Below are 21302 nucleotides of genomic sequence, written 5' to 3'. Positions count from 1 at the left end.
TGGTACTCAACGGCAGGCAGGGAAAACGGGGAGGCTTGAGGTGTGCTCTGATTGGAGGTTGTTGGCCTGAGAAGCCGGAGGCAGGCTAACCGGAAGAGGCGCTGTTCTGTGATTGGTTTGGGGAACATATTTGGCTTTCTCTGATTGGCCCCGGGTCGGAAGCGGGGGCAAAACCCGGGGAAGGTGGCAGTCAGTGACCAAGCGCAGCTCGTTCTGGGCCCGTCACCGCAGAGGCTGTGGTCTGGCTTCCCAAGCCGGTTGCTGCAGAGGTGGAGGGTCGGAGTTCTGTTGTCGCACACGGTCTGGCCATTGTCCTGTACTGTCTCTCGGCTGCGGGAGACCCAGGTTTTTCTCTTCTTTTGACCTAGGAAGCTTCCCAGCTTCAAATTTTTGTTTTAGCTGGGACAAAATAGCGCTCCCGACGCCTCAGGACACGACAAGTATTTATGGGCACAAATACTGGAATAGCTTCCTAGGAGAGTCAGGCCTTGGGGAAGAATCGCCCTCCGCCTTCTGGTTCCTACTTGCACCAGAAGTGACTCCTCAGCAGCTCTCCCTTCCCCTCGGGACAGGCCGGCTCCCCCCCCCCCCCCCCCCCCCCGCGCCGCGTCTCCCAGCCTGGCCTCCCGGGGCCAGGCAGGTCGCAGCCCCGGGCCCCCGCGCGCCCCCATCCCGCGTGCCCCTTCCGGTCCCCACTCCCGGGCGCGCGCCGACACCTCCGGGCCACTAGTTCCGCGCGTTCCTGGGTGGAGGCGCGCCCGGAGGGGCTCGGACGCGACACCCCGGTCCTGCAGCAGCCTCCGCGGCCCGCGGGGGACGTCAGGTCAGCTCTCCTGTCCCCCCAGCCGCGGCCCGGACGGCTCGTTCTCGGAACGAGTCCTTGCTCAGGAACAAGCAGCTCCTCCTCTGGTCACAACCCCCGATTTCCACTGCCAAGGGGCGAAGACAGGGTGGACTCTTCCCGGCCACCGTGTCCCCCTCATTTCTCCTCAGCCGTGGAAAAAGCCAGCCCCGCTTCCCGCTCAGAAGGGAACCCGTATTGCCCCCTCGAGTCTCCGTCATCGGGGCCCCCATCTGTGTGAGAGCACGGCCGTCCATTTTCCCCTCAGGGAGGTTCCCCGGCCCGCGTCCCTCCGGCCGCGAAGCCGGGAGGCCGCGACTCCGAGGCTGGCGCGGCGGTGGCGGAGCTCTCGCCATCTTGTCTGTAGGAGGAGCCGCGGCCGCCGCCGCCATGCGGACAGGCAGGGGGAGGGGGAGGCGAGGGGGAGGGGGGCGGCGGGCGGGCGGGGGAGGGGCAGAGCAGCCGAGTTAGCTCAGCCCGGGCGGCGACTCTGGCGGCGCCATGAGAGCGGGCAGCGGCGGAGGTAGGGCTGGGCGGCCGGAGAGCCGGCGGGCGCGGGCGGCCCTGCGGAGCGGCCCCCGGAGCGGGGCGGGGGCGGGGGCGGGAGGAGGAGGAGGCAGCGGCGAGGGGCCGAGTGGGGGCGGGCGGAGGTTTCCGAGGAGGAAGGAGCCGCCGCCATTTTGGGAGCTTCGAGTCAACAATAAAGGACCGAGGGTGCCGAGCGGGAGTGGCCTCGGTGGTAGGACTCGGGCCCGAGCCGCGGGGAGTGGGGTGAGGTGGTGGGGTCGAGGTCAGCGGTGCGGCCGGGGCCGCGAGAAGCCCCTCGGCTGGCGTGGGGGGCGCTCTGAGGCGGAGGCCTGAGGCCTGGCCGGGCCCCGGGGAGGAAGGCGGGCGGCGGACGGCTGCCGTGTGGGGTGGGGGCGCCTGAGAGGAGTCGAATATGCGAATGTCGTGCGCGGCGGGGTCCGGAGAGGGAGCGGGCGGAGTACTCGGAGGAGCTTTATGGAAGTCGAGGGGATGTGGGACCACAGGGGCGGCAAGGACTTAGGGGGATGGTGGAGGTTATAGGGTACGAGGCGGCCCTATAGGGGGCGGCAGGGATATGCAGTGTCGGAGGGCTCGCTTTGGAAGAGGACCCGCTGCTGTTTGGTTGGAATAAGGCCTCGTAGGTCGGTAACAAGAGACCGATTGTGGAGCCCCCGAGTCGTGGAGGAAAAGAGGGGCTTTCTGACTTTAAGGGTTTCTCTTTGGGGCCTTACGGGGGGAATCCCTATTGTTTTCTGTCCGCGGAGTTGGTTCCCTGCTCTTGTGGCGCAGATGCGATTACAGGGCCCCAACCCCTTTGTGTTGATGGTCACGGGGGGCTCACTTGAAGTGTGTGAGGATTTTGGGGGGGGGGAGGGAGGCGTACGGGGGGAGCGAGAAATTATTGCCCCACTATTACGGGGCTCAAATCACTGGCTTGTTTCTTTCCCTCAGCGCTCACCCCCTTTTCTGTTCCACGGTCCCCTCTTCCCTTCAAAATAGAACAGTCACTCCAACTTGCAGACCAAGCTTAGAGAAACTGCGCCGCATTTGCAAACAAAAGCTCTTGTCTGAGATGACGATACTGTTTGGGGTGTGAAACTGTCAATTGCTAACTACAATCTGGGAAGTGCTGTAATTAACTCGGCAAGGGGCTCCTCCCAGCTAGTCTACGTTTCGTTCGTATTTTTGAAAATGTAGAATGTAACTTGCAAGGCTAAATTGGGAAGGGGTAGGAGGATTATTTCCTTCTCTGAGACATAAAGCTGCAGTGCAGGTTTTGGTTCAAGTGAGAAGGGAGTACTAGTTACATTTTGGATCTGGGGAGATAGGAGGTCTTACGTGCTGGAGGGACAATAACGATATCTTTTAATCTTTAGAGGCTGCCCTCTTCATCCTCTTACTGCTTTGCAAGCGAACAAGTCTTGTGTGAACTCCGTGATATTGTCGATCATAATATAAACCTGTCAATACAGGAAACTGTTTAATGCCTTGAAATGCTATTAACCACGGCCTGCATCAGGGATCAGATTCTAAGAGACTTAGAATAGACAGCTTTGTATATGTAATAATCAGGATTGGCTTGTCAGCAACTTTATTTACATTTTTAAAAAAAGACATAACCAGTTGTCTTTTAGAAAAGTTCTATTGTTTTTGAATCCTTGGTGTTTGGCCAGAAAATCAACACCAATCAATAAGCTGGTGTATTTTTGGTAAGAAATATGAAGGAGTTTAAAAAGAACCGAAGAGAGTAGTCCTTTATTTTCTGGCCTTTGTAAATTGTTTTATTTACTACATTGTAAAATAAGAGTTCGATTTGGGAAATAATTAAAAATGGCAGTTTGGCCAGTTCTTTTTTAAAACAACTATTAATTAGTACTCTGGATTTCTTGGAAAGTTTGGTTAAAGTTACTAGTGTATTTTAGTTTTTACCACATTTTTTTCAACAGGCAATTTCCTTTTTATGTTTTTATAGATAAGTATATTTAATAACAAAGCAAATATTTCAACTTAGGATATACTTTTTGAAAAGTGTTATTGGCAATGTATGTGGCTAATAGTTTTTGAGTATTCAAATTTTATTAAGGTGGCTAAAGATTTTCTTGGCTCTTTCTCAAGCAAAAGATTGTGACATACAGACGTGTATCTCTTGACTACTTCAGCTATAGTTTTAAAGGGCAAAACGTAAGAGAAAAAAGAAAATTTATTTTTCTTCATGAAGTTCAACTTCTGTGGTTGAAATTCATAAAGGCACAAATGTGGGGTTTTCTTCCTGAAAGCATAAAGTTAAGTCAAAAGCTCAATTTCAGGAATTCTCAGTTGCTGTCAGAAGTAGGGGAAAAAAATTAATACATTGTCTTGCCTTGTTCTAAGATGTGTATTGTAAATTTTACTAATTTTACAATTAGCAAAATTGTGTGATACTTCTTTGAGTTGTAATGCAATTAAGTGTAATGAATCATTGACTTTTAGAGGTGTCAGGGACTTTTAAAGAATTCATGAGGGAGGAAACTGAAGGGAAGATATTATCATTTGACAACTAATGCTAATTTAATCACAATGTCTTTTTACCTAATCATCTTTGGGTTGCTTTGAACTGACAATTTAAAATGTTTGAGATTGGTCTCATTTGGCCCGGTTTTTGAGGCAGTTAATCTTTGTGTGTCTCTCGTAGCATGGTTAGTTTTGGTCTAAGTAGATCTATATTTTTAATTCTTTAATAGAGTGATTTCCTCTAAAGGGGTTGTTTAAAAGGGAAAGTTTCTAACTTTCCTGTGTTTGCTAATTAAACTTTCTCTTTGTTTCAGATTGAAGTGAGTGAATTCAGATACATAACTCAACCTTGTTAGAGGGCTTTTTAAAAAATAAAAAGTTGATTCGGTGCATGAGAGCAAGTTACTGCTGCTTACCGTTCAGAGACTTACAGGTGCTTGCCTGCATTGCAATAAAGGACTCATATATTGAGCAAGACTTATATTTATCTCTTCGTTTTGGAGAGCCTAATAAACTGTTATTACAGTTTCTCTACTGACTTTCAAAAGTTTTGAAGTTTGAAAGAGACACCTTTGCAATTAATACAGCATGAGCACGGCCAGAACAGAGAACCCTGTTATAATGGGTCTTTCCAGTCAAAATGGTCAGCTGAGGGGCCCTGTGAAGCCCAGTGGTGGCCCCGGAGGAGGGGGCACACAGACACAGCAACAGATGAACCAGCTGAAAAATACCAACACAATCAATAATGGCACTCAGCAGCAAGCACAGAGTATGACCACCACTATTAAGTAAGTGTTAGAATAAATCAACACACTTGGGAGACCAAGGAGATTTCTTTTTGTTACTTTGTTGACTACTTTATACCTTATTTAACCATTTTGATTGCAAATAGAGGACAGATGGCTTTGTATTATGGGCAGTGGGTATTTGCAATGGAATAATGTATTTTTGTCGTAATTAATACAGGCTTGTTAAATAACAAACAGACACAGATGATATATATTAATTTTGTATACATTACTTTTTGAAACATTTCTGGCTTTCATAATTAGCTCAGATTCATCTTGTTTTTGCCAGTATGGCTTTTTCCCTAGTGTTGTAACTGTACCTTACCCTAGATGAAGTGGCAGTTAGAGCCAATTTCAAGTTTTAAATTTAAAGACTTATCCAGCCTTCTGAGTCATACTTAACTGAGAGGAAATTTATCCATAACTTTTTTTTTTTAAGATAATGTTACTTTATTTTTTCTTAAGATTATGTTACCTGTAGTTTAGTTTTGTTTTATAAGCTTTCTCGTTTTACACATATACAGTATTACAAGCTGTTATGTATCATAGGGAACTCAAGATTTTGAACTCAGGGAAATGTACATCTCTGAATAGTCCCAATTCCCTTTGTTGACTCTTAAAAACTTAGGAGCCTCATCTTACCACAGAATAATTTTTTCTTTTAAATCTGCTATTTGTCATCTAAGTGTACACTTTAAATTTTTTGAATCATAACTATCACTCTAGAGATTCAGTTAATAGACTAGAGATTCAGTTAGTTCGACTCGACCCCACTTCATGTTTGGCTTTATTAAGATTCTAGTCGTAGAGATTGATTTACTCTTGAAATCTTCATATGATGAAACGGCTTCACTGAACTAAAGTGTATGTATTACTACAACCTAGATCTTCTCCGTACCTAAGAAGCACTTCTAAAGAAAAGTAGCCCTTGAATATCATAGAGATGGTTACTGCTATGTGATTTGCTAGTGACCTGTAGAAATTAACTTCCAATGGAATTGATTTGGTCATTGAGAGAATTGGCATCAATACATGTTGTTATTTCTTGTGCATATTTTATGATTTTTAAGGTGAATGCTTTAGTATAGAAATCAAAAATATTTTCTAAATTGCAGTTTCTCTTGACAAAATATGAATAGGTTAGCAAAATTTAGGACATCTTTAAAAAATTTTTTTTTAATGTTTATTTTTGAGAGAGAGGGCGACAGAGCATGAGTTGTAGAGGAGCAGAGAGGGAGACACAGCATCTGAAGCAGGTTCCAGATTCTGAGCTGTCAGCACAGAGCCCGACGTGGGGCTCGAACTCACGAACTTTCGTGACCTGAGCTGAAGTCAGGCGCTTAACCAGCTGAGCCACCCAGGAGCTCCTAGGCTATTTTTAAACATAAAGCTGTGTTATTTCATTATTTTCTACTTAAATTCTGGCTTGAGACAACAGTAGATTTTGCTTTCTCTCTTTTGCTCATCCTGGGATTAATGGTTTCTTTTTAATTCTGGGTTCTTTTTTTTTTTTTTTTTTTTTTTAATTTTTTTTTTTAATGTTTATTTTTAAGAGAGAGAGAGAGCCGGGGGAGGGGAAGAGAGAGAGGGAGACACAGAATCCGAAACAGGCCCCAGGCTCTGAACTGTCAGCACAGAGCCTGACACGGAGCTCAAACTCAAGAACCACAAGTTCATGACCTGACATGAAGTAGAAAGCTTAACCGACTGAGCCACCCAGGCGCCCCTCATGTTTGTTTGTTTTTGAGAGTGAGTGAGCAGGAGAGGGGCAGAGAGGAAGGGAGACAGAGGATCTAGAGGATCTGAAGCAGGCTCCTGTGACAATAGAGAGCCCCGTATGGGGCTCAAACTCAAGAACTATGAGATCATGACCTGAGCCGAAGTTGGATGCTTAACCAGCTAGCCACCCAGGTGCCCCTAATTCTTTGGGTTCCTTAAATCTCAGTTTGTCCTCTTCTGTGAAGCTTTCTAGATCCCATCACTGTCTTCAGAAATCTTCTAATACTTTATCACTTATTTTCTCATTTTAAATAGTTTGGGTTTTTTCTCTCCTAAGATTATAAGTTCCATGTGGTAAGATTTTCCATTGTATTTCTGCATTTTTATTCACTTTATATATTGAATTTGACAGCGGCAAGTTAGCCTACTAGGATGTACAACTAAATTTTTTGTTCAAAAACCTTGGTGTGTTTTGTAGGCAGAGGTGAAAGACTTTGGTACCCTTGGAATTAGTAGCAAATAGTTACCTGTGTTACAGTATCTTAAATTACATGGGACCTAGCTTTAAGGAAAATGGCTCATCTTTCTAAATCAAGACTCTTGAGATGTTTTGAGGGCTCTGATTATATAAGAATTGCTATAATGAAACCAGTGAAAACTTTTGTTTATTTTATAAAGATGACACAGTGGAAAGCATTGTCTGCTTTATTGACATTTTTTTTTCCCTATTAGATGCTTTGGGTGTAATTTGAAGTTTTCACCCGAGCAAAAGGGAAATTTGTTTTACATGTTTCTCTTTCATGATTTCAAACATTCTCAGTAAAATAGATCGGGAGGTGTTCATTAACAGCTAACGCTGACTTCTTATTTTGCCAGGCCCTGTGCTGAGTGCTTTATATAAATTATTTGCTATAATTATTATTTTTAATGTTTATTTATTTTTGAGAGAGAGAGAAAGACAGAACATGAGCAGGAGAGGAGCAGAGAGAGAGAGGGAAACACAGAATCCGAAACAGCCTCTAGGCTCTGAGCTATCAGCACAGAGCCCAACGCGGGGCTTGAACTCACAAACCGTGAGGTTGTGACCTGAGCTAAAGCCGGGCGCTCAGCCAACTGAGCCACTCAGGCGCCCCATAATTCTTTTTTTTTTTTTTTTTTGATGGTTATTTATTTTGAGGGCGCATGCAGGAGTGGGGAAGGGCAGAGAGAGAGGGAGAGAGAGAATCCCAAGCAGGCTCTGCACTGTCAGCGCAAGCCAGACACAGGGCTTGATCTGAGGAGCCGTGAGATCATGACCTGAGCTGAAATCAAGAGTCTGACACTTACCCGACTGAGCCACCCAGGCATCCCCTATTTGATATAATTCTTAACCCACTTTATATAGGAGAGAATTAGAGGCTTAGAAAAGTAACTGCTGCAAATCACAGAAATAATAAATAGTAGAGTCAGGGCTTGACCTGGTTTGAAACCTAAAGTTTTGAAACTTTAGAGCCCTTAGTTTTAACTAGTCATCAGAAGTTAGAAACTCAGATGCTTACTTACAGGAGACTGTGCCAAATGAGAGGGTACTTACTTGTTCTGACTAAAGGAGTCTGCTGCTTGATTTAAACTCCCAGTTATTAAGCTCTTTCAAACTGTTGACATGCAGAAGTTTGGAACTAGTGTTGATGAAGCTTCCAGTTTTTTCAAGAAAAGCCAGAATGTGGACTTTTATATGAAATCTTTTAATGTTTAAATGTTGGCAACTAATTTAAATGAAAACACACTATGTACATCAAACAAAACACATGGGTTACCAGTTTTGAGAACAGTTGTACTGTATATTACACTGCTGCTCTTAAGAGGATGGATGCCCAGGGGTGCCTGGGTGGCTCAGTATATTAAGCATCTGACTCTTGATTTCGGCCCAGCTCATGATTCTGGAATCATGGAATTGAGCCCTGTGTTGGGCTTTGCGCTCAGTGTGGAGCCTGCTCAGGATTCTCTCTTTCCCTCCCTCTGTCCATCTCCCTGGCCCGGGTACTCTCTGTCCAAAAAAATTGGGGGTGGGGGGGGTTAAGTGCCTTATTCCCTTCTTTTTATTTATTTATTTTTTTATTTTTTAGGTTTTATTCATTTAAGTAATCTCTATACCCAACTTGGGGCTCAGACTTATGACCCTGAGATCAAAGAGTCACATGTCCTTCCAACTGAGCCACCCACGGTGCCCCTGCCTGTTCCCTTCTATTTTTGATTTTTTTTAAATCCTCTCTAGGTGGTTGTTCTTTTGTAAGAAGAGCGGTTTTTCTAAAGCTGTTTATGTCTGTTAACCGTATTCTGAAGTAAATAGCAATACATTAAACTTACTGTTTATTATAATTATGGTGAATCATCTTTGTATTATTAGAAGAGTGATGCTGTGGGGGCGCCTGGGTGGCTCAGTCGGTTGAGTGTCCGACTTCGCCTCAGGTGATGATCTCCCAGTTCGTGAGTTCGAGCCCCACGTTGGGCTCTGTGCTGACAGCTCAGAGCCTGGAGCCTGCTTCAGATTCTGTGTCTCCCTCCCTCTGCCCCTTCCCCGCTCATGCTCTGTCTCTCAAAAATGAATAAACGTTAAAAAAAAAAAATTAAAAAAGAAAAGAGTGATCCTGTGAATTCTCATGCTTCAATTTTACTGTATTCTCTGTAGACCTGGTGATGACTGGAAAAAGACTTTAAAACTCCCTCCAAAGGATCTAAGAATCAAAACTTCGGTAAGTTGGTTGTAAAATTCAAGTGGAAAAGTGGTGTGGAAACTCTAAAAATGAGGTAGTTACTTAACAATAGGCATTGTGTATTTACTCTGAAATAGGTTGAAATGGTTGAAATTATATAGATTATATATGATGAATTGCCGAAATTTTTCACTGTTTGGAGGAATTCTATTAATACGGTAATGTGTGTCTGTATATTAAATACTGTGTTTACACGTGTGTATTTTATCTAACCTACAGAGTACTTTCAGGATTTGCAAGGCATTTTCTCAAAATTCTCTTTTGCTCCCACCGACATAGTAAGATTCAGGTTAGGTATTAACCCTGTTTAGTGGATGAGAAAAGGAAGGTTGAAAGGTTAGTTCTCTTAGCACAGTGTTCCCAGCTAGGGGTGATTTTTGTCCCTTAGGGGTCATTTAGCAGTAGCTAGAGACATTTTTGGTTAACTCAGCTGGTTAAACTCAACTGGGGGGATGCTACAGGACATCCCCTTACAACAGAGAATTTTCTGGCCCAAATGTCAATAGTGCTAAGTGTGAGAAACCTTTATTTAGGATAGGATATTTGTAGGCAGTGAGTGGGAGTTAGGGTTTGACTTCACATCTTGTGATTTGTAAAAATAACGGTATTCTACCAGTCCTCAGAAGAATATGACCGTAGGGTGGCCTTTCCCCAAAACAATTTATTTTATTTTTTAAATGGTTATGTCTTTATTTTGAGAGAGAGAGAGAGAGAAAATCCCAAGCAGGCTCTGCGCTGTCAGTGCTGAGCCCGACAAAGGGGCTGAACTCATGAACCTGTGAGATCATGACTTGAGCTGAAATCAAGAGTTAGCTGCTTAACCCACTGAGCTATCCAGGCACCATTCACCAAAACAATTTTCATTTTATTTTATTCTTTAAATTTAATGTTTATTCTTGAGAGAGAGAGACAGAGCATGAGTTGGGGGGTGGGGGTGCAGAGAGAGAGGAAGACAGAATCTGAAGCAGGCTCCAGGCTCTGAGCTGTCTGCACAGGGTGTGACATGGGGCTAGAGGAACCTTGAGATCATGACCTGAGCCAAAGTCAGCTGCTTAACCAACTGAACCACCCAGGCATCCCCACCCCAAAACAATTTTTAAATGATTTGTGTGTATGTTAAAGAGTAGTTATTTATTCTTTAGGAATTATTCTTTAGGAATACTTGAAATATAGATCGAGACAAGCAATTTGCATATATTTATATTTTAAATGGGGTAGATAAAAAATTAGTCCCTGAAACAAATTTTCTTAAGCATACTAGCTACCTAAGGAACACAGTTGTACTTTATTATTTTGTTGTTGTTTTATTTCTTTTGTTTGTCTGAGTAGGATGTGACCTCCACAAAAGGAAATGAGTTTGAAGATTACTGTTTGAAACGGGAGTTACTGATGGGAATTTTTGAAATGGGCTGGGAAAAGCCATCTCCTATTCAGGTATGTTTCTTGTTTTTATCCATATAAAATATTGTGAGTTAAGCAATCCATACTTTTTGATATGTGTGGGTGATACAGTTAACCGACACTTTTGTGTGTGTGTACACATAGGCACTTTTTCTGAACATTTTAAGGATAAGTCACAAAATCATGGCCCATTGCCCCTAAATATTTCAGTGTATATTTCCTGAGAATAGGACTTTTTTTTTTTTTAAATAAGCTCTGTGCCCAGCGTGCAGCTTAAACTCACAACCCTGAGATGAAGAGTAACCTGTTTACCAACTGTGCCAGCCAGGCGCCCCTAGGTGCCTGTGAGTAACCGTAGTGTACTTACCTTTGGTCAGTTTAATACAGTATTTTTATCTCATCTGTCATTTGTATTCTGATTTTTAATTGACTCTAAAATATCCTTTATAGGACTTATTTTTCTTTTCTGTACAGGATGCATCCTAGGATCAGGTATATCATATTATGAAACTGTATTACATAGAGTTAGTTACATTTCTTTAACGTTTTACAGTTGCGAGCATTTCCCTAGTCTTTTTTTTTTTTTTTTTTTTTTACGTATAACATTCCTCATTTTGGGTTTGTCTCCTGTCTGTATGTGATGAGACTCAAGCTATGCATTCTTAGCCAGGATACTGTAGAAGTCATGTTGTAGCCTTCTCAAGCTGCCTCATTGGGAGGTATATACAGTGTCCATCTGTTTCTCAATGGTGAATTTAATTTTGGTTACCCTCTCAAGGTGGTGCCTGATTTTTTTTTTTAAGTTTTTATTTTGAGAGAGAGAGTGTGTGCACATGCGTGAGCAGGGAAGGGGCACAGAGAAGAGAGAGAGAATCCCAAGCAGGCTCCATGCTGTGAGTGTGGAGCCCAATACAGGGCTCAATCTCACTGTGAGATCATGACCTGAGCTGAAATCAAGTTGGACGCTTAACTGACTGAGCCACCCAGGCACCCCTAATTAACTGTTTTTTTCCCCCCTTCCCTTAAAACTAATAAGCAGTCTATGGGGAGCCTTTAAGACCATGCAGGTATCTTACTCTTCCATCAGAATTTCCCCTTAGTCTTAGTATCCATTGTTGATTCTTGCATACTTTAATCTTTACTCTGGTGGGTAATGATGGATTTCCAATGGTCGTGCTCCTTGCATGTTTGGCCTTGTGAAGAAGAGCCTTCCCATATCTTTTCATGTAGCTATATGTTATCAGTGTGGACGCATGAATTTTTTTTCCCCTGGTGGTATTTTTGTGGCCAAATTGTCCCATATTTGGCTATGGTGAGCTCCTTCAAGCTGGTTTCTGTGTTTTTGTAATATCCCCCCACTCCCTCCCCCCCTGCTTTTTTTCTGATAGACTATCTTTTGGAGCAATTTTAAGTTCATAGCAATTGAGCAGAAAAGGTATTTCCCATAAACCCTGGTCCCTACTCATGCATAACCTCTCATTTTCAACATCCCTCACATGAGTGATATATTTATTATAACTAAGGAACCTCTCTTAACCTTACCTAAAGTTTGTAGTGTGTTTATAGTATGCATTAGTGTTCACTCTTGGTGGTGTACTTTGTATAGTATGCTGTACAAATGTATGCTGACATGTACCCATCATTGTAGTATCACACGTAGTAGTTTTACTGCCCTAAAAATCCTCTGTGCTCTGCCTGTCCCCTCCTCACTATCCCCTCTTTTTCCTTGAGTACTTCCTTTTTGGTATATCATGGTGTCAAGCTTATCTGCACCTATGCTATCCCAGCCTTGGAATCAGTCATTTCTCCAGGGAACCCTCATTGTCTTGGGACAGCAGTATTAGAGACTTACATCTGAGTACTGAGTGCACCGTTTGCTCCTTGACTCTTTAGGTGGAAATGTGTATGTGCACACACATACATGTAGGCCTAAACATGCATGTTAATTGACAGTGTTGGTTCCGGGCTGTAGTAAGGACAAACCCTGTGACAATGAGCACTTTTTCATTGAGCAAACATGTACTGAGTGACCCAGAAAATGTTAGACACTGGAGATACTGTGATGAACAAGACAGATAGGGTTCCTGCCCTCACAGCCAGGTGGATGAGACTACTAACTGTACAGATAATTTCAGTGTGCTGTGATGAGCCCTCTTCTAGTTGAAATTGTGTATATGTGTAGCCATTAAAAGAAGATGGAATGACCTGGAAGAAGTGATCCATATTCTAAGCCAGAGACACTGGGATAGCGATTGCCTAGAGATTCTAAACTTTGTGTGCCTTTGTGGACGAACTAAAGAGGTTTATTATGGTTGGAGAAAGTATCAAGATAAAGTTATGTATCATCAGACAATTTGAGTACATACATTAAAAATACTGCAGAATTTATTTTTATATAATGTAGTTCATGTTAATCCATTTTATCTACAGGGATGAAAGTTTTATGAGTCTTCTGTTACAGGGACTGTATCATTCAACTTTGTATCTCCAGTATTCAGGTGCATGGCAGGAAATGGGCCTTCTGATACTCAGTAGTATTTATTTAGAATGTTGTGAAATTACGGTTGACATGTCCACATGCAACCTTGGTCTGTAGAACTATTGAACAGCACTAGCTTTGCAGTCAGACTGTCCAGGTTGAATTCCCGACTCCCCTCCTTTCTAAGTTGATTATTTGAGGTATCTCTCTAATCATCAGTTTCCTGGCCTGTAAAATTGATATAACAGTATATATGATATATATTATAGAGTTGTTGTGAAGGTTAAGTGAGGTCATTCATGTTAGTATGCTTGGTATAGTGCCTCATAGATGTTGAATGCTCCATAATTGGTATGGGTTGTTATTCCATAGACTTGTTTTATGAACAAAGGAAATGGGGGGAGGCAGGAAGGAATAAATGCCCCTGCCTTCCTCAAAAAGAAAAAAAAAAGACAGTGGTTCATTTAGGAGACTGAATTCTTAATGGAGCCTTGCTGGCTCCTGTTTCCCACCTAATGCAGGGCTTGATCTCACAAACCGTGAGATCATGACCTGAGCGGAAATCAAGAGTTGGATACTAAACCAACTGAGCCACCGAGGCACCCCTAAAATTGACATTGTTGTTCGCATCTGAGTATTAATATAACATAGAGATAGTTATCTCTCTAGCCACTTAACTAGTCTCACATCTAGCTTTCTCTGTAAAATAAAAATAAGTAATCTTCCTCACAGGGCTTTTGTGAGAATCAAATGCAATTTTTAAACAAAATATATATTTTTTAATGTTTATTTATTTTGGGGAGATAGAGTTGGGGAGGGGTATAGGGAGAGGTAGACACAGAATCTGAAGCAGGCTCCAGGCTCTGAGCTGTCAGCACAGAGCCCCACGTGGGACTCGAACCCACAAAGCATGGGATCATGACCTGGGCCGAAGTAAGACACTCAACTAACTAAGCCACCCAGGTACCCCTGTAAACAAACTATTTTGACATAGCAAAGCAGTGTACAGATATAAAGTATTATTTTAGACACCTAAATGGGGTGGACCACCATTCCCATTGTCTTTTTCTTCACTATTGTTTTGCCTGAGAATCTGTGGAAAATACAAGATGGTCCTTAGAATTAATTCAGTTTAACAAACCATAAATATTAAGATTTTGAAACAAAGAAATTTAGAAACCCTCTAGTAAAATCTAACCTCATGACTGGATGTCTTCTATTCATTCTGTTCTTACCTACTTTTCTCTCCTTGTTTTCCAGTTGTTTTTAAGGTGTTCTGTAATACTTAGTTTTACAATGTTGTCCAGACATTTTTTCCCGAAATACAAAAGCCTTTTGGATCAGATGGGTGTCATCTGCATTTGAATCTTTTTTTAAGAGATGGTGACTTTGTTGGCTGTAAGATTATTGGACAGTGAAGCACTTAAAATTACATCCTCAAAAAAGATTGTACCCTGACAGTCTGGAACCATATATACTACAGATTGCTTCCACACATCTTTCTTTGGTGCAACCATCTGTGACTCTAGTTCTAGTTCTGAATGCTATCCCCCAGAGCTAGCATAACTATGCCTTTCTAAAGGCATAGCTTTATAGGAGCCCAGACTTCTTTGGAAGGCCTAAGAATCTACTGTTTTATTCTGCTTAGCATCGTGAAGCCTTACAGAGTCAACTCTTGAACAACAAGGGTTTGAACTGCATGGATCCACTTATACACAGATTTTTTTTCAGTATTGTAAATGTGTTTTCCTTAGAACTTCCTTAGTATTTTCTCTAGCTTACTTTATTTATTTACATATAACATACAAAATGTGTTAATTGTTTACCTTTCCAATATCAGCTTCCAGTCAACGGTAGGCTGTTCGTAGTTGTAGAGGAGTCAAAAGTTATTTATACATGGATGTTTGAGTCTGCCGCAATGCAGAGGGGTGGAACGGGAGGGAGGATAACAGTGCCTGTAATTCCCTCGTTCAAGGGTCAACTATTTACTTCGAGATGGTTGAAAATGACAGCTCTTACTGCTTCCAGACCCTACGTACAACCTTTGAAGACTTTTTAGATAATGACGAAATGGCAAGTAGTCCATTATTGAGGGAAACATGGAAGTTCCTTATTGTTGGCAACAAAATTTCTCAACTCTTTTGAGAAATTATTTTGTCAACCAGGTCTAATAAAAATTGATAGTTTATTGTTGATAGCTAGGAATTATAGCATCCTTAATCCTTTGCAAATCATTCCTTTTGCTAATGTAGATTTCTTATGACTCTAGGAATTGTTTTCCTCACTTTGCAGAAAAGTGTTTAAAAGTGTTTCCTCATTGGTTACTGTGGCAAAATTGGAGTGTGTTCCTAAGTTAGAGATATTTTTGAAATTATTATCTTCCATATCTTTTTTTTTTGGGTAGCACTAGATACCTATGAGAACCATTGCCATACCACCTATGTCTATGACCATACCACCCTGAACATGCCTGATCTCATCTGATTTCAGAAGCTAAGCAGGTTTGGGCCTGGTTAGTACTTGGATGGGAGAACTATTGCCATCTTCTCCACCATAGTCATAGTATCTTTTCCCCTGAGATTAATATTGTTACGGCTCCCTAGCACTAGGAGGTATAAAGAAGCAGCTACTCCAAAAGCAGCTAATTGGGCAATTTTCAGTTTTTTTAGGTAAGACACTTTTGTCAAATGCCTCTCAGTATTAGGAAATTGGGAAGTATACTGTGCTTTGGTTGTAGGCAACAGAAACCAGCTTGGGCTAACTTAAGCAAAGGGAAATTTCTTGAAAGAGTATCAGAGGAGTTCACAAGAGTGAGAAAAATCTGGAGAAACACACTTGGAATAGACCAAGAACTGAGGCAGCTGTGAAGGGCTTAGAAAGCTACAAATTGTTATAGGATGTACTTTAACAATTTAAATTCTAAGAAGGGAGCATGGAGCTGGCCTGGCTTCAGTTGAGGTCTCCTCTTTGGCTAGAGTGTCCGGTGGGGAGACGCAGTTCCTCAGATGGAAGTTAGGGTGCTACTGGGAAAGGGAAAATGAATCCTAGGGTAACCAAAACACAACGAATACTTAGTGGATAAGTCCCTAGACCTTACAGTGGAACATGGACTTGGGGAGATAAGGTGGCAAAATCAGACCTCAGATTGTAGGGTTGTCATGGGTTTTTTGATAACTTGGTTGAGATACAAATCCCATATCACAGAATTCACACATTTAAAGCATATAATTCAGTGGGTTAGTATATTCACAGTTGTGCAACTGTTACTACAATCAATTTTAGAAAATGTTCATCACCTCAAAAAGAAGCTGCTTGTTAGCAGTCTCCCTTCATTTTCCCCTAGCCCTAACCAGCCACTAATCTTAGTGTCTCCATGGATTTGCCTGTTCCCTACATTTCATCTAGATGGAATCCTAGCATATATGGTTTTTTGTAAGTGGCTTCTTTGACTTAGCATTTTTTAGGGTTCATCCATGTTGTAACGTATCAGTCCTTGCCTTTGTATTGCTGAATAATAATTCTGTTGTATGGCTATACTACATTTGGTTTATCAGTCGACAGGGTTTTTTCCTGCTGTTAGCTATTTTGAATAATGCTACTGTGAACATTCATGGACACGTTTTTGTGTGGAGAGGTTTTCATTATAAAACAAAGTACCTAACTTGAAAGGATATAAATAATATAAAGTATCTGAGTGCCGGGCACACAGTAAGTTTTTAAAGTTTTTTGTTTCGTTCCTTCTTTCTTTTCTCCCTGGTAGCTCCCATGATTTCCTCTTGGGTTTCAAAGCTGTCTGAACTGACTTGAATTCTCTTTCTTCATATTACCTAATCTTCCTAGGAAACAGTGGTGAGACGGTGTGGATGTATTGAATTCCCTGCTTGCTAATCATAATGGTTACCATATGGGGCATATATATCTGTATCTTAAAGACTAGTTTACTTGGTTTAAAAAACAAAAAAACTTTAAACAGTTTCTGTAGACTATAAGCCCTTATCAGGGAGTGCAGGGGAACAGAAGTCTGTGCCTTAATCCAAGTTAAAAGGTGAACCCAAAATGGGAATTAGGATACCCCTAAGCTAATGCTGACCTGCGTCACTTTATTAAAAGTTTTATTCTTTTAAAGAACCTGACTCCAGGGCTGCTTGGGTGGCTTGGGTCAGTTAAGTGTCCAACTCTTGATCTCAGCTCAGGTCTTGATCTTAGGGTCGTGAATTCAAGCTCCGTGTTGGGCTCAGGGTTGGGTGTGAAGCCTGCTTAAACAAATAAAATAATAAAGAAAAATAAAGAACCTGACTCAGGATGTCACTGGGAGACCCTTTTATCCTGCTCTAGAACTGAGTAGTGTGCACGTAGCCTATTTAAAAACTGTAGAAGATAGGGCACCTCACTGGCTCAGTTGGAGAGCATGCATCTCTTGATTTCAGGGTTGTGAGTTCGAGCCCCATATTGGGGGTAGAGGTTACTTAAATAAATAAATTAAACAAACAAACAAATAAATAAATAAAATGAACCGTGGAGGTAATAGGCCTTCAGAGCAACTGAAGATTAACAGAGTTAACTCAAAGTAGGAGGAGATTAAGACCAAAGAGTCAAAGCCAAGGATTTTTCTTTGACCTGCTTTACTGTGATAAGCAGAGTGCTTAATGCTGATTGTAGGAAGAGAGGGTAACAGAGTATTGTCATTGGACCATTTTTTACGTCGTTTTGGCAGCTGTGTTTCTTTTTCTGATAATATGGAACCCATCTGACTCCTGTGATGGGTTCTAGGTAGAATGAGTACCACGGTGGAAAAAAATGCAAGTAATGATGTTTATTACTTAAATGTTTGTATAATAACTTTAAAGTGCTAGAGATACTTCTTTTGGTTATTAGCTCAGGCATAGAAACTGTTAAAGTAGTAATAAATCTTTTTCCTAATTTATTTTCCTAATTTTTTGGTTTTAGAAATTAAAATTTTTAGTTTTAGAAATGGAAGTGTTCTGCTTCCTCCCTGTTGATACCTATTCTCATTTTTAAATTTCTCTCTGTATATGAATATTTAATTTTCAGTAATTTTGGGGAGGCCTTTGCTATTTAGGTGATTTGTCCAAATAGGAAATGTTATCTTTACAAAATACACTTGACACAGTAAGCTAAATGTGAAAGTGAAAAGTCAGTCTCTGATGTGACCATCGATGGAGATAACTGGAATAGAATTGGGCCTCCAGTTGAGCACGCTTCAGGACAGAGAAGTTGCATGTGAAAACATTGACATTGACATTGTGAACTTATGTAATAAAATCAAATAGGAACTAAAGTTACACTTTCTAGCTGATAACTATTTTTTGCAAGGATGGGCTGCCCAAGGCACAATTTTTCATTGTGTTTAAATTTAAATTGGCTTCCTAGTCTCAAAACGTACAGTCTTACCTTTGTATTCTTTGTATCACTTCTTCTCCAGTTTTTAATTGTGAGATGTCCTTTGCTTTTTTTGTTTATTCAAGTCTTATTTGTGTGTCAGCCCAGGTTCCTCCTTTTCATTTGTTGTTTTCTTTGTTTAGATGCCCAGATTCCTTAGGCATACACATTCTTGCACGTACAAATTCACATATACAGTTTGTATTACATTGGGGTACAGTTTATACTGTACGCAGTTCTGATCAGTATTGGTTGGCAATGTTGATGACGTTGGCTGGTAATTTACCTCTGCCTATTCTTGTAAAATGCAAATGTGAGACACTTTAAAGTTGTACCAAAGAGGTATACCTTCAGTGCATTTAAAGAATAATTTCCTTATTTATTGTTTTTATTCATGAGTAATTTTCATTTTCTTGTCTCTTAGGAGGAGAGCATTCCCATTGCTTTATCTGGTAGGGATATCTTAGCTAGAGCAAAAAATGGAACAGGCAAGAGCGGTGCCTACCTCATTCCCTTACTTGAACGGCTAGACCTGAAGAAGGACAATATACAAGGTTAGTTGGTTTTTTTTTGTTTTTTTTTTTGTTTTTTTAAGTTGATTTATTTATTTTGAGAGAGAGCACAAGCTGGGGAGGAACAGAGAGGGAGAAAGAGCGAATCCCAAGCAGGCTCTGCACTGCCAGCGCACAGCCCAATGAGGGGCTCAAAACTCATGAAGTGTGAGATCATGACAGCGGAAATCAAGAGCTGGAGGCTCAACTGACTGAGCCACCCAGGTGTCCCAGTTAGTTGTTTGTTTAAGCTAAAAATTGCAGTTTGCACCTTGGAGCTATGTGGAAAATGTTACCATCTTTTTTTTAGTCAGAATTTATATAATCTGGAGTTAGTATTTACCTATCCTTTCACAGCTTGGGGCCCAGTTGTCTTACAAAATATCCAGCTTTTGGAAAGATTTCTAGTTTTCAGAAGAGTTTTACATATTACACAGTTTTGATAACATTCCAGTGAAATAGGCAAAATAAGCATTATGGCCTTATAGATAGGAAAGCTAAGATCATGAGAAGTTATCTGACATTGCTACTTAGAAATTATGGAACGGAGTTGTTTCTTGTGGCACCTGTGTGTCTGCAAGAGCTCATGAACTTTTTCTTCTGTATAAAGCCTTGTGGTTTGGGAATTTTAAGAGCTTAGGAAGTAGAGAAGAAAGAAATTTCCATAGTTGTACGCAGAGCAAGCTAATAGAGTTAATTTTTTTTTTAAGTTTATTTTTAAGAGAAACAGAACGCAAGTGGGGGAGGGGCAGAGAGAGATGGAGACACAGAATCCAAACCAGGCTCCAGGCTCTGAGCTGTCAGCACAGAGCCGGATGCAGGACTCGAATTTACAAGCCATGAGATGATGACGTGAGCCGAAGTCAGACACTCCACCAACTGAGCCACCCAGGCATCCCATAATTTTTGACCTCTAAAGCTTTATCTTAAATTTTCATAAATTGGTCTTGATCTATAATGATCATTTCTCCCATTTTCCCTTTACCTACTTTCATGTGATTCAAATGGAACCTGGGCAGCAAGAGTTTTCTATTCAGGTGTTTAGACTAGTGAATCTTTTGGTGAAAAATTAATAAACTTTGAGCTAGTTTTTACCAACTTAAAGAACCCTTTAAAGGTTTGTAACTAAGGAGTACCAGGTTTATATAGCAGTGCTGCTGAGGAAAAGTCTGAATCTGCAATAGTGTAATAGGTGGGTTTTTTTGGTTGGTTTTTTTGGTTTTGTTTTTTGTTTGTTTTTTTGGTAAAGGAAATTTACTTACTTGACTTTTCAGAATCAGGCCTATTATGATTCAATTTTCTAAAATGTCCTGAGTATCTAGATTGCAAGGGGCAGTATTTCTGTAGCTTATTAAAAACTCTTAAAATATGTTTTCTTTTTTTCTGTTTTCCAGCAATGGTGATTGTTCCCACTAGAGAACTTGCTCTACAGGTCAGTCAAATTTGCATCCAGGTCAGCAAACACATGGGAGGGGCCAAAGTGATGGCAACCACAGGAGGAACCAATTTACGGGATGACATAATGAGGCTTGATGACACAGGTAGGAAATGATGGCTCTAAGGTGGCCTGGCTCTAAGTGGAATTACAGACACAGGTGTTTCCTTTTAAACTTACTAAAAATTGTTTTTGAGAATTAAGGACCAGAAACATTGCAGTAGAAAAATGAGTAAAGGAAATGACCATTTCATTCGAGAAAAAAGACAAATTGATATTAATGGGAAGGATATTCAGCCTTCCTGGTAATTTTTTTTAATGTAAATGAAAACAGCAATTTGATACCATGCCTATCCAATTGGCAAGACTAAGAAATAGTAGTAACCAATAATAAAAGTTTGAGAAGAAACAGGCTATCTTGTAGCATGGGGGTATAAATTGATACAATGTTTATGGTGAGCAGTTTGTCATTATGTTTTGAAATTGGGAGTGTGTGTGTATGTGTATGTATATATATACATATATGTATATATATATATATATATATATATGTATATGTATATGTATATGTATATATGTATATATATACAAGAATCTTCCCTGAAGAAATAGGCAGATGCAGGGTCAGGTTAGTGCAGTATGGTTTGTAGTACTAAAAAAATTGGAACATCCTAAACGTTAGTGGAGATTGGCTAAATACATCGGGGTGTAGTCTGAATGGAATTCCCCAAAGCTGTTAAAAAATTAAGCTGAACTGTATTCATTTTCATTAAGAGTTCTCCAGGATACATCATTACGTGAAAAAAGATAACAAAACACCAAGCATGAAATTAACTTATATAAAATTATACATAAAGTTTGAGTCAGAATCTTATATATGGTTGTCATCTGGTAAATTACTTACCATGTGCTTCATA

The 21302-nt window shown here is 41.0% G+C and overlaps 1 protein-coding gene across 4 annotated transcripts in view; it reads left to right on the top strand.

The window, feature by feature from the left end:
- The first annotated feature begins 800 nt into the window (after positions 1 to 800).
- DDX6 (DEAD-box helicase 6) overlaps positions 801 to 21302 on the top strand; it is a 36231-nt gene continuing 15729 nt past the window's right edge. For 2 of the 4 annotated variants that reach the window (XM_042957512.1, XM_042957513.1), the window contains exons 1-6: positions 1492 to 1580; positions 4174 to 4647; positions 9035 to 9098; positions 10449 to 10553; positions 18824 to 18953; positions 20345 to 20491. In XM_042957512.1, the coding sequence (XP_042813446.1) occupies positions 4448 to 4647; positions 9035 to 9098; positions 10449 to 10553; positions 18824 to 18953; positions 20345 to 20491 (646 nt within the window). In that variant the 5' untranslated portion in view covers positions 1492 to 1580; positions 4174 to 4447. Of the gene's footprint in view, positions 824 to 1293; positions 1365 to 1491; positions 1581 to 4173; positions 4648 to 9034; positions 9099 to 10448; positions 10554 to 18823; positions 18954 to 20344; positions 20492 to 21302 lie in introns of those variants that run through there. The other 2 variants (XM_042957515.1, XM_042957514.1) reach the window with 2 other exon arrangements.

The sequence above is a fragment of the Panthera tigris genome, chromosome D1 (genome assembly GCF_018350195.1).
Source record: "Panthera tigris isolate Pti1 chromosome D1, P.tigris_Pti1_mat1.1, whole genome shotgun sequence".
NCBI classification, from domain to species: domain Eukaryota; kingdom Metazoa; phylum Chordata; class Mammalia; order Carnivora; family Felidae; genus Panthera; species Panthera tigris.
This window is presented reverse-complemented; position numbering and strand designations above follow the sequence as displayed.